General features: G+C 40.2%; 1 protein-coding gene across 1 annotated transcript in view; it reads left to right on the forward strand.

The window, feature by feature from the left end:
- LOC140268915 (piezo-type mechanosensitive ion channel component 2) overlaps window positions 1-13,727 on the forward strand; it is an 87,932-nt gene that overhangs the window by 62,997 nt on the left and 11,208 nt on the right. The window contains exons 26-39 of the mRNA XM_072363907.1: window positions 413-656; window positions 862-976; window positions 1,354-1,510; window positions 2,503-2,592; window positions 4,513-4,634; window positions 4,897-4,965; window positions 6,118-6,221; window positions 8,502-8,600; window positions 9,981-10,101; window positions 10,937-11,017; window positions 11,339-11,505; window positions 11,595-11,788; window positions 12,528-12,701; window positions 12,951-13,607. Of these exons, the coding sequence (XP_072220008.1) occupies window positions 413-656; window positions 862-976; window positions 1,354-1,510; window positions 2,503-2,592; window positions 4,513-4,634; window positions 4,897-4,965; window positions 6,118-6,221; window positions 8,502-8,600; window positions 9,981-10,101; window positions 10,937-11,017; window positions 11,339-11,505; window positions 11,595-11,788; window positions 12,528-12,701; window positions 12,951-13,607 (2,394 nt within the window). The remainder of the gene's footprint in view (window positions 1-412; window positions 657-861; window positions 977-1,353; window positions 1,511-2,502; window positions 2,593-4,512; window positions 4,635-4,896; window positions 4,966-6,117; window positions 6,222-8,501; window positions 8,601-9,980; window positions 10,102-10,936; window positions 11,018-11,338; window positions 11,506-11,594; window positions 11,789-12,527; window positions 12,702-12,950; window positions 13,608-13,727) is intronic.

The raw sequence follows: 13,727 nt of genomic DNA on the forward strand, positions 1-13,727 counted from the left end.
TTGGTTTTGTTTAGTATGGAGGAGGGCCGTAGAGAATCATTCAGGTTATGCCTCTTGAAGTAGGCCAGTGTTTCTCAGTTCCAGTCCTCATGACCCCTGCATGTTTTCGATGTTTCGATGCCTTTTGGAGATCAGTTCATTGTCCGTTCACAGTAAGAAAATGTTTGATAGTGCTGCCGATTAACAAGCTGCTACAATATATGCATTGATAAAACGAGTGTAGTCTCAGGGTTTACTTGGGGAAAAAACATTGTGAAATAAAGTGTAAATGCTTGATTTGGAAGATTTTCCCATTCCTTTAGAGCCTTTAACTGCAGTTTTTAATTTTTTTTATTGATTTAAAATGTAACATTTTTATAAAGGGCCAGTTGGTTATTAGTTTCCAGTCACCTGTAGCTTTCTTCCTCTCCAGGTCCTACCTTGACATGCTGAAAGTCATCATGTTCAGCTACTTATTCTGGTTTGTCCTCACCATCATCTTCTTCACCGGAACCACACGTATCAGCATCTTCTGTATGGGTTACCTGGTGGCCTGCTTCTACTTCTTGCTCTTTGGGGGCGAGCTGTTGCTGAAGCCAATCAAAAAGATCCTCCACTACTGGGACTTCCTGATCGCCTACAACATCTTTGTGATCACTATGAAGAACATTTTGTCAGTGAGTAATCTTTTGATTAATCGATTTAAAGGGTTGATAAAATGCTCACGTGTGCAGTAAAGCTGTTTAAGATGTTTTATTCTTAATTATATATATGCTATCATAAAACTTTAACTGATAGTTAAGGCTTAGTGAACTGGGTGTTAGTTTGGTCATAAAATGAAATATATAAGCAGTAATAATAATAAAGGAGTCTTGTTTGCAGATTTTGGCCTGTGGCTACATCAGCTCACTGATGAAGAACCAGTGTTGGTTGATCCAGGTGTTCAGTCTGGCGTGCACCATCAAGGGTTACAATCAAAAAACAGATCAGGCTACAGGTGAGTCGCTTTAATTTTGAGTCCAGCATGAAGAAAAAACTCCATTTTATCCTCCACTGACATCCAGTTGGTGTTATGAATTCAGTGTAGTCTTTATTATAATTAAACTAATTCACAATGAATAAAAAAATGCTGCAGCAATAAGCAGTAAAACCGTAATACGGTGTCTACACAGTCCTGAGAGTCTGTGTAAATCACTCTCATAAATGTCCCTTAGCATCAGAAGTCATCGCTGTTAAACTGAAAATTTCTGTGTTGTGTTGGTGATGATTTTTTTTTTTTAGAGTAACTATACAGCGGTTCAAACTCAGAGGGAGGAACTGCAATCAGTTTGTACAAACAAATGAATAAGTTGCTGTTTAATATGTGTGTTCCAGACGCTGGCAAGTACTGTGAGCTGCCCAAGGACGAGGCGGGCATCATCTGGGACAGCATCTGCTTCGCCTTCCTGCTGGTGCAGAGACGAGTCTTCATGAGCTACTACTTCCTCCACGTGGTGGCAGATATCAGAGCGTCACAGGTCCTCGCATCCCGGTAATCGACGAGGCCTGTCGCACAAAGATGGTTTATACTGAAGGGTTGCACGCTGACGCTGGAAGCACTTTGCTTTCATCACAAATGACAATGTTAGTTGCATAGAATTGCAGCGATTCGTCGAATGGCTGCATTGATCTAAGTGAGGATGATTTTAGCTGTTCTGGGGCGTTTAACTGGGCTCCTTGTCCTAGTTTACAAGCATGATAGTGGAATTCATTTATGTATTTATATATTTACCAGCGTGTGTCCAGCTCTGCTATGATAGGTGACGATATGTTCCTTCACAGTTTGTTAGAATGTTGCTTTTTGAGGTGGAGCTGTTTAATTTCATAACAGTTTAGCTGGCAGTGAATAAGTTACATTTCGAGCGTTGAACTGGAAAGCTTTACAGCTCTTAACGTTTTGTATATGCTGGATGATTTATTTTACAAATGATACACACTATCTCTTGTGCTTATTTTTTGCTCTTACTAGCTCTTTCTTCTTTTGGATACTTGCTTTTTCTGTCAAAACCTGGTATGGGAAATGTGGGGCATACATTAAGCGCCTAACTGAACTTCTACATGCAGGAGTAATTTACTCCCAGCATGATTATTTGTTTGTGTTAGTCCACCACCAGTAAGATTTCAGGGGACCATCTCAGTAATTCAATTTTTTTCTTACGTACAAATGCTACATTGCGTGTGTGTCTGACCAATGTGAAATTATTTCAGAAACAAGAATGCTCTCATGATGAAGTGTGAAAGCTATTAAGATTCAGGTTCCCTCTGGCAGGGAAGAAACAAAAACCTGGTGATGCTAACTAAGCAAACACATTTTGGAGGTTTTTGGAGCTCTTTAAGTATTTGTGAGGTGAAATATTTCAAACATACACGATGAGTTTGGTAAATTAAGGTATAAGGCACAATTAGGTACAGTCATGTTTTAGGGTGATGTAGAGTGAAAATCGTAGGATTAAGACTTTACTGCTGTGCGTTTGTGCGTTTCAGGGGAGCGGAGCTTTTCCAGGCCACCATCGTGAAGGCGGTGAAAGCCCGACTGGAGGAGGAGTGCAAATCTGTGGAGCAGCTGAAGAGACAGTGAGACTCTCAGTGTTTAACCCTCATGTTACGCAACACGGTGTCTGTGGTTACCATGTGTGTACAGCACTTGCTCTTACACAACATTTATTTTCATAATAGATTAATAGCAACACATATAACTTAAGATGTTACAGCAGCTGACTCTTTGGATTTTGGTTGAAACATCATATTTATGAAGATAAACATCCTTTTTTAGTATTCTTCTACATCTTAGAATTTAAAACCATTCTTTGCATTGCACTCCTGATCAGTACTTCTGCTATTGGGGTTTAATTTTTTGATGCATTTATCCGTTTTCTTTCTTAGAAACTGCTCATTACTGACTATATTTGGCTGTTTTTCTTTCATTCCAAATAAAATGTCAGTAGATCCCATGAAAGATTGTCACCAAAAATGTCAGTTAGCTCTGAATTCTTTGACCTCCTGAGCGTTTGTGCTCTCATTTGAAAACCTGCTACAAATGTTTCACTTTTATGAGAGCTTAAATGCAACTCAAATATCTGTCGAGTCTTGTTTTGACTGCTGCATTAACCCTTCTGAGACGCCCTGTTTATATGGAGAGCAGAACGCTGTAAATGTGGGAAGGCATAGAAATAAACTCAGCATGTGTGCTTATGCTAAGAAGGAGCGTGTGCTTCACTGACATGTTTTTGGCTGGACCGCAACAGCAGAGTCAGACTTACAGCACTAATCAGCCAGCTGAATGTTGGAGGTTTCTCATTGGCTGATACTCTTTTTTTTTTTTTATGTTTTGTTGCGATCTGTCAGTGCTCTGTGTCCACATGCGCAGCGTTTAGCATCTATCAAGATAGAGTCGTGATCTACATTTGGACACCTCTGGAAAGAATGAACCACATACTAATGGTGTATCGTGCTGTTTTCCTTTGCTGTGGAAAATCGTAGTTAATTTCTCTGTGTCCTGAGTATGCTATCAGTGTCGAGCCCACACACGGAGTAAAAAACAAGTGCACTCATAAATTCCTTGAAATGGTCAGAGCATCTTTTGAACTGTTGTTATAAAACTATAAATACCGCACAGTAAAATTTGCCAAGCATCTGTTCATGGTGGAGCTTTTAATTCTCTGTCCACAGGTCTCAGATCTGAGCTGAAATAGTCATAGCTGATGAATTAATGCACTCATTTACAGTACTGGAGTGAAACACAGTACTGGTAAGAGGAGTGCTACTCTCACCAATGCAACCAAGATCCCACTGAACCAAACAAAGCGGACATAATGTCGTCATTGGGCCTGATTTCAGATTGCATGCTGGTGTGTTTTTAGAAAATCAGACAGGGAATGTCCAGAATTATGGTACATTATTATATTACAATATGGACAATGATCATTCCTGTAACATACTGTTCTTACTGTAACTCAAAGAAAATGCGTGTTCCAGCCAAATATTTGGTTTCCTCCTTGTCTTGTTGGGCCGCCACTGAACTCTCTGGCACAGAGGATCGGAGACTTTAGCTTCACTGGCACTTCTTGCTGGTAGAGTCAGTTCATTGTATGTTTTTCATGGGATTTTCTGACAATAATCTACACTAAAAGAGTATGCTTATATCTACTTAGATATCTTTCATGAGCCTTATTAGGTCAAATTTAGTCCATAATTAAGTAAACATGATTGTTGTGGTTTAAAAGCATTTCCTGGCTCAGACTTTATCATTTCCTGGAAGCCAGCTCTTAGTACATCATACCATAAAAAAGCAATGTATTTCCACGACTTATAGGTAGCTCAGGGGCTACTCATGAGCTCTGATCATACCCACTCACCCTCTCTAATGAGCACTCCCCTGTAATGTAACATTCTTTCATTTCCACATGAGGCCTCAGGATGTTTATAGTCAGTCTGTTATGATGTCCTTCTGTGTCGATACTTTGTGTTTCTTCACCATCTCTCTGATCTAATCAGGATGGATCGCATTAAGGTGAGGCAGCAAAAGTTTAAGAGGGGCAAGGAGAAAATGCTGAGCCTGGCGCAGGAGTCTGGGGAAGGACAGACAGTCGTCCAACCTGAGGAGGAGGACGATGACGGTATGATAAAGCTTGCTGGAGCCTGCGGCAGCCATGTTAAAAAAGTTGAGGTGGAAGTTGTTTGATAGCTTGTGGTGCTCAAAGAAGGTGGGCATGAATGTATCGCTGATTCATGCGTATTGATAACAGAGATGCAGCCATGTTGTGTAATAATGTTACTATTTGAGCTAAAAGAGCAGCTTCATGTAGTGGAAATATGATTGGAAGTTTGAAGAGAATTGATTTCTTAAAGTGTTGCACTGATGTATTTGTGAAATTTTAGGAGCACAGCGAACGAAAGCCAAGACCAAAAAAAAGCAGTGGTGGAGGCCTTGGGTTGACCATGCTTCCAGTAGGTTGACCCCCAAACCCTCTTTTTTCTCTTCCTCCACTCTTATCGGCCCTTTTGTCCTTGACCAGAACGCTGAGGATTCCCATACTGCTCCTGGGCTCCGAAGGCGCCATCACACAGTAGCCCTGCTCCCTCCAGACTTTAATCCTTTTCTGTCTCTATTTAAGGGCCCTTGCAACCTATAGCTCATGTGTATAACTTTGCACTGCATGTGTGGAGAGGCACTTCAGTTTTATGAAGATCCATAAAACAATGTGAGAATTGGCGCAGAGCATGGTTGCCTTAAATAGACACAATGAGACAGTGAGGAAAGAAAAGGACTAATGGCTGGAGGTTTGTGCTTGACATGGTTTAGAACTCCATCATTGGTCTCTCCTGAAGAGCCCACAGTAGAGAATCACTCTGTTGTGCAGCATTTTCAAGCAAAGACATGAAGTCGGCCTGCCTTTGTTTCTCGTTCTGGAATAAAGGTGGAAGGGTTTGTTCATTCTTTGTCAGTAGACATGATCACCAAACAGGTGTTAAACAGAAGAAAAAAAACAGCAATTGGACCAGTGATCACATAAGGAAGTTTATGTTAAAGAAAAAATATCAGCATTTCTCCAAGATGTTGCAATGGTTGCCTGTTTGGTTTGAACTCATGTCTCACTCCACCCCCACATGACATTTTCAAATTATTTTATCTCTTTGTCATTTGATGTTTCGTCTCCATTTCCCAGCATCCTCCCTCATTTCCTGCCCACTGCGGTTCTGTTCAAGGACATAAGTCAGCCTTATCTATCCTATGGCGACTGACACTTAACTGCTGTAGTCTGGAGTCATTTGAAGTAGCTTAAAGGCGACTGTGCATACTGAAAAAGGAGTCATTCTTCAATTATATAGACATCATAGTAAAACTTTGATGTGCTGTGTTTTCTGTATTTTTAATCTTATCATGTTTCTAAAAGCTTGTCTGTATCATTACTAACCATAGATACATTTAAATGTTTAGTAAGTAGTGAATTATATAGAATTAATGGTAAGTGGTTTGATTTTCCTACATCCTCCTTTCTTCAAGTGTATCTTCTCTGATCATTGATTTATTGTCATGAAAAAGTTTAACAACCTCAGCCTCAGACAGCATATGACAACATTTTGCCCTCTGCCCCTCAGTGGTTAGAAGTGGAGACTACTACTTGTTTGAAACGGACAGTGAGGAGGAAGAGGACGAGGAGGAGAAAAAAGACGACGAGCCACCAAAGAAGTCGGCATTTCAGGTGGATCATTAATCCTTTGGTTTCAAACCGGAAGGAGAAGTCTGTCAGTCAGCTCTCAGCCCAGTCAGTTTGGTTTTAACTGGGTTTTAAGCTTTTATCCTTAAAAAACAGCTGAGGTGGAGTGGGTGATTATGTGCTCCTTCAAAGAGAAATACTGTTAATTTTCTTCCAGTTCTTTTGCTGTATCTAAATACAGAACTTTTTCACATATGCTGATCAGAATGTACTGTGACAGCGATATAAAACATTTTCACCACAACTTCATTGTATGTTCAACATATGAACAAATCAAAAACTTCACATCAGCACCACGCTTTGGGACCTAGGCCTGTTTATCTTTGTCTTACATCAGCCCTTCTTTTCCTTATGCTTTTTTAGTCATTAAGGAAGTGAAGATACCAGTTGTTGCAGCTTTTTTAGAGAAATCTGAGTCCATTCTTACTGAGTACAAGATTTCACCTGCTCAACAGTTCGTAGTGGTTGTTGTCTGATTCTCCTCCACCTCATGATGCTCCATACATTTCCAATAAGAGATAGATGTGTACTGCAGGAATGCCAGTCAAGCACACATAATACATCTTTTTGGAAGTTGTGCAGAATGAGCTCTGCCACTGTTGCTGATAAAACAACAAACCTCCTGGGAGAGCACATCACTGCTGCACAGTCCTCTGTATCAGTGCTACCTTGATACATATTGTCTGCATGGTCTTTCTCATCTTTGGCACATAGAATTGGTCATCAGTTTGACTCTTCTGACCACAGAACACGTGTCTTTCTGTCCATCTGAAATGGCCACACGTCCAGAGAACTCAGCAATGTTTCTGCACAGAGCTGATGTCTGGCATCCTTCTTATTTAATACAGTCACAGGTTACATTTTTTGATGCAGCAGCTAACTGTATTGTGTGAAAATGGTTTTCTAAGGTGCTCCCAAGCCAACATGGCGGTTTCTCATGCAGTGCTACCTGAGGGCTCGATGGTCACATGCGTCTAACAGTGGTTTAGACTTTTTTTTCCAAGTTTGGCACAACTCATCCTTCCAATCCCAATTCCTTACCGTGGCTCTACCACGGGGCACCACCCCTTTATATTGAAGGAGTAAGATGCTCCTTAACTTTTAGCGTCTCGGAGTAGGGATCCAACAGCCCTTGAATATGAGTGTTGTTGGCCATTTGGATGGATAGATGATTAAAGCTCCTTGATCTCCAAAAGAAAATGGGCAGCTTACCTCTGCAAAACTGAAGGTTAGGGCCCACTGGTGGGGATGAAGAGGAAAAACTGGGATTGGAAAAAGCCTTTGGTGGGAGCTTCTTATATACTCAATCCTGACACTCCTGGAAACTAAGGATGCCAGTCGTTGCAGTTTTTCAGAGATATCTGTTTCTGTCCCTGCTGAATGCAAGATTTCAGCTGCTCAGCAGTCCGTGGTCATTATGTGTGAGTCTTCTCTTCATGTTGCTTCATACATCTTCAACAAGAGACAGATGTAGACTGCCTGAAGGCCACCTGTCACCATTTAATCTGCTAACTCTAGAACCTCTCAGAACCCCTAGCTCCTAAGAACTTACTAGTCTTTCTTTGTGTTGCTGGCATCAAATTCTGGATGTGGTTCAATTTTTTAAATACAGAATAATTGACCTGTGAAGACAATGAAAATAATTTTTTGAAATTTGTGTCTAAAACTCGAGTTTTATTGCATTTCAGAAAATCTTACATCTTTCTTGTGAAGAGGTTTGTAGGACGCAGTTCTTGGTATTGAAAACACACAGAGGGAAAATTTCTTCCTTTTGGCAAGTAAATGTTGTTCTGTTGAGGTTTCATTTCCACTTGAAGACATAACACAGCACATAACGCTTGAGTGGAGTCTACCACAAGACTGCCGACGGCCTTTATTTCATCATGTTGCAACCACAACTGCAGACGATTTCGCAGACATATTCCTCAACTCGTCTCCAAAACCCTGACACTCACCCCATCACACCCAAGAATGAGTGAAAGCAGAATAATAAAAGTAATTGCAGATCTTTTTATATACTAGAGTGCCTCACTGAGTTTAATCTCTAGACTTTCTTTGCTGTACTGTAAAATCTTATCTTTTTCTGCATTTTTGCTTTGCAGAATGGCTGATTTTTGATTAGTTCTGCGTTTAGAGAAACTGAGATGACCATTACTTGTGTTTTGAATCATCTTGTTCACTGTCTCCTAACAGTTAACCTCCTCTAACAGTTTGAAACAGTCTTACTCCACTAATCCTCTCCCTCTCTGTTCTCCCTATCTTTAGCGAGCGGTCGGGAAGTTTGTCTCCGCTGTCCTGGCTTTACCCAGGTCTATCATTAAGCTGCCTAAAACTGTACTGCAGTATGTAGTCAAGGCAGGCAAGGTACTCACACTCATCTAACACGGCTTGCTTTCTCTGTAAACTTCTGCCCGCTCAAATAACTACTAATACCACAGCTAACTGTCATTCCAGCTCTTGTTTGGTGTACACATGGTTCATCTTAACAGAAGATGTGTAGCATCAAATTTGACCTGGAATAGAAATGCTTTTGTGCTGTTTGTTGTTGCTGTCTGACTTTTTTTTCTTTTGCATGACTCAAGTTTTATTTAGACAAAATTTGGAAATGTGTTGGTGTTTCCTGGCCTTTTCCATGCCATCTTCTGTTCTGGGAAGATGTAAAATAATTATTGTACCCTGCATATTCAGCATTCAACAGATTATTCTGGGAATAACAGAAAGACGTTACCTTCCACACAGCTGTATTTTTCTATATCTTTCTACGTTCCATTCCGCTCTTTTCTTTTTGGTAGGGCACATTTTTCAGTAACTTTACTGAATTTTATATCAAATTTGTTAACGTAAACATGCCTGAGCCATCTCTACCACTATGTTTAAGTATGCAAAGCTCAAAGTGAATATATGTTGAGACGTTTAATATCTAAATCATTTAAAAAGAACAACATAAATTCTAATTATTCTTACGGACATTTAGGGGTTGAGTTCTCTTTAAACAACCTGGAATAAAGGTGCAAAAATATCTTTGTGGGTTTATGTTCACAAGGTTATACAACATTAGAGGTGTTGTGATATACCAGTGTTGATAATAATTCTGGTATTAAAAGAGTAAAATATTAATATTTTATTGATGTTTTATGAGTATATTTCAATTTCAATTGCCAGAAAGTTCTCCATTTATATTTTGCCAATATTGTTACAGTTAAAAATGAGCCGTAGACTTTGTAGTCTCACCGTCACACCGATTGTCTGAATAATGGAAGTGAAACAGTTTAAATAATATAAATATTGATATGATGCCAATATACAAACAACAGTATTTAAAACAATCATTGATAAGGAATGAAGATCAATATAACAGGTGTAATATAATAATGATATAAGTCTAGGTTATTATAATTGATAAGATAAGCAGTCGTGGATTTTATGTTCAGCACCTCAACACTAATTAGTCTAAGTTAAGTATGAAGGATATAAGTGATGCTTGAAGCTTTTTGCACATTCATTTTAATGCTGGATTAGTAGGAATCAAAACTGGTAACAAGTTAAAATATATGACCCGATTCAAAAGCATCAAGGTAAGTTTTAGAAAATGCTTTACAGCAGCATACAGTAGACCTGATGTACGAACCATAAAACGTGCTGAACTACCTTATGTATAATTAACGGTTTGGCCTTATTCCCCTCAGTGACCCTTGTGCCTCATATCTTCACACTGAAACCAAACTGCTGCTTCCTGTTCTCCAGTTTCTTTACCAAGCCTGGATCACAGACCCCAAAGCTGCTCTGAAGGCCCGAGGCAAAGACAGACGCAAATTTTGGAAGAAATACACCAAGAGAGTGAGACACAGGAAAAGCAAGAAAGATGGTAAGAGATGTTTAGCTTTTTAATGCGTTTTCTCTGCAGCAAAGGACATTTATGCAATAATGCAAATTACATTATTTTGCCATTGATCAATGTTTATATTATGTTCCATACTGTTCAATTAATTATCATTGTGTTATAGTTATTATCTGATTGCACATAATAGTTAAAATGATTAATTAACGTCATCAGTCACAGTATTTCTAGTGCATTTGGTATTATGATGTGATTAAGCTGCTGTAGATCCTGTTTTATATATGAGCTTGTGTGTGTGTATGTATGTGTGTTTGTGGGTGTAGAGTGTTGAACTCTCCTATGAGCAGATTTTGCATATATGTATTTAAGTAACCAATTGGGAACGTTTCATCATGATTTTTATTAGTTTTCATGTGTAAATTGTAATTACAGAAAAAATGTATCGAATTGAACAATTAAAATGAGACTGAACCACAAATCTCCAGTTATGTGAAACCATCATACACCAAACTTATTTATATTTCTATATTATATATATCTATATTCCCATAAATCCTTAAAACGTGTCGAAAAGCATGTTGTGGCTGACAGTATTTTCCCTTATCGAACAATCTCCTCTCTAAAAACATTTTACTTTATTGCATCAAAAAATTTGATCATTTTGAATTTTTTACCTTGTTTTATCTTTATGTTCACATTTTCCTCTATAAATCTGAATAAATCAGAGTTTATGTAATGAGATTGTATCTCAGAAAAGGCTTAAGCCGGTGAACATTGTTTCTGTAAGTTATAACTGTTAAAATTGTGTTTATTTCTGTTTGGAGCTGATAAAGAAAGGGAAGTTGTCTGTGCTGTGCTTCAGCAGGTCATGTGGCCATCGAAGTGGGAGAGCTGTCTGACGGGCAGGAAAAAACAGACGAGAACAAGAAGTCTGGTGGTCCAGGTTGGTTTTCTCATCAAAGAAGCGTTTCACAAGATTTTGGAAACAAAATATCAATTTTTTTGCATTGTATCATGAATGTGCTCTGAGCTTTCAAGTAGAAACACTGAACTAGGAACATAAAGACCATGCATGATGTTTACTTTTGATACTTTTCCACAGCTGCCTTAGCATCACAATGTGTTCCCATTATTTTATTCTCCACTATCTATTGATGGTTGATAGTGTCAGTTATTGATCTGTACTATAACTATTAGTTTGTTGAGATTTTTGAGGAGCACTGTTCCATAGCAGCATTGATGTTGCCCCCCCCCCCCCCTGCAGACAACATCATCAAGCGAGTGTTCAACATCATCAAGTTCACCTGGGTGCTCTTCCAGACGACAGTGGAGAGCTTCACCAACTGGATGAATGACATGTGCAGGGAGTACATCGACATCTCCACAGTGCTGCGTATCGAGCGCTGCATGCTGACGCGGGAAGTCAAAAAGGTACACAATCACACATGCTGGAGTGTAACATGCAGATCAAAATGTGCCTTCTGAACACCACTCCCTATAAGTTCCTTTGCTTCTTCCAGGGCAATGTACCGTCCAGAGAGAGCATCCACGTCTACTACCAGAAGGCCATGAGGCTCAACATGTCCAGGCAGGCCAGCTTGGATCAGCTCAGTGAGGATGAGTCCGCCTCAGGCTCCACAAAGGTACGAAGGAGGCAAGGAGGCTACCGGATGGAGAGCCAAGACTCCACTGCCTCCAGAGACAGCATCTCTAGGTACGTGGAGCCTGATGGTGGCTGTAGCATGAGGAGTTAAACTCCAATCATTTGACTGAAGGACAAAGGCAACTCTTCTCTAAGTTCAGGGTGTTTTGCACACATGCAAATTCAAATTTACTGAAATTTCTAAATTTTCACTGCATTTCTAACATTGTTTTTCATCTTAATAAACTTTGATACAAGCTGTTTTTAATGACATTATCTAATTATCTCTCTAAGTGTGTTTTGTCTTCTCCTCTGGTGATTTAACGCATTAATAAACTGATGCGACATATGTTACTTTATGTTATTTCATTTAAGTTACATTTAAATTCACTCAGAGCTTTTTGTTTCTTTTTAAGCAAAGTCTTTGGTCGCAGTGGATTAATGACTCCTGGCTGCAGAAGTTTCACTAGCTGCTAATCTTGAAACATCTATTCTTAACAAGGTTTTGTCAGAAGGAACATATGGTTTCTGGAAGGAAGCATTAATACTTCTTAAATTCTTAAATGCCTTATTTACAGTTATGATTACCACAAAGTGAATTGGTTTAATCAATTCATTATTTGTCAGAACAGACGTCACAGGCCAGCAAAACCAAAGATGTAAATAGTTCAGATGTAACTCAGCAGATGCTCTTTTGGCTTTGAGTTAACGTATACACTTTCATGATCAAATCACTGAGCGATGTCAGTCAAACTCTGCTGCATCCCATCTCATTCTTCTCCCTTGATCATTCCATCTCACCACCTGTCAGTGCCTTCACTGAGGCCACCACACTGTTTTCCCGCCAATCCACCCTAGAAGACCTGGATGCAATGTCAGAGAACATTCCCAAAACCAGTGAGCGTGCCAGACCCAAACTGCGAAAGATGTACAGCATGGACATGTCCAACTCATCAATGGACAGTGGCAGCAGCTTCATATCCAGGTGCCTGGCCTTTTCATCACCCATATATGCACCTCTTCCACTCACAGTAAAATCACTGCACCCCTGCTTGCATTTTCATCATCACCTAATTCACTGCTTGGCTTTTATGTCAGACTATTGTTGAATTGTTCGGTTTTAGCTGGAAAACAAATTTGGTTTCAGATATCTATGTTTAACATTGTTGGAAAGTACAAAGTGGATTCACTTAAACACAAGTTGGGACAATTTGTGTTTGTTTGTCCTCTGCAGCGAAGCAACTCAGTGCGTCATGCTGTACTCCAGACAGGGCACCACAGACACCATCGAGGAAGTGGAGGACGAGCAGGATCAAGGGGAAGATAAGCAGCAGGTTCCCTGGGAATCGCAACAGTTTGAGGCAAGTCAGGGGCCTGTGGGAGAGTCATGGAGTGATGGAGAACCCAGGCAGAAAGAGGAAGAAGAGGAGAAGGGGGAGCAGGAGCATGAAGAGGGTGAGGAGGGACAGCAGGGAGAGGAGGCACCAGAGGAGCAGGAAAAACAAGGGGCTCAATGGGAGTGCCTCAGCCCAGATGATGGTCCCTCCTCGAAGCTGGAAGAAGCAGAGTCTGGCCCCTCTGCTCGGGAGAACGACTCTATCAGTGAGAGTGAATATGAAGGAGGACAGCGGGACTTCATGCAGACTGAGGGTCAGACAGCCGTGCTCTACACCCCTGATACTGATGCGTCCAAAACATCTGACGCTGACGTGCCTCCCAGCTACAGCAAGGCGGTCAGCTTTGACCGCCTGGACGTTAGCGATGATGAAAGTGACAAAGACAGGAAGAGGCGCATGGTTATGACATCTGACAGCCGCTCAGACAGCAGGTCGGACATCATGCTGCCCTCTATGACCACTGAGCTGACTGCCAGCGAGCTGCTGCTCAACAAGTAAGTCTAAAACTGGTTTAGCATGAAGCCTCAGATCAACCAAAAACAAGCTGTCTCAAATGCTTTGCTACAGGTTCATCTTAGAAATGGCTGATAGTTTGTTAAAAAATGTTTAAATTT

This window comes from Leuresthes tenuis, unplaced genomic scaffold, assembly GCF_036924035.1.
Source record: "Leuresthes tenuis unplaced genomic scaffold, fLeuTen1.0.hap1 SCAF_14, whole genome shotgun sequence".
NCBI lineage: Eukaryota > Metazoa > Chordata > Actinopteri > Atheriniformes > Atherinopsidae > Leuresthes > Leuresthes tenuis.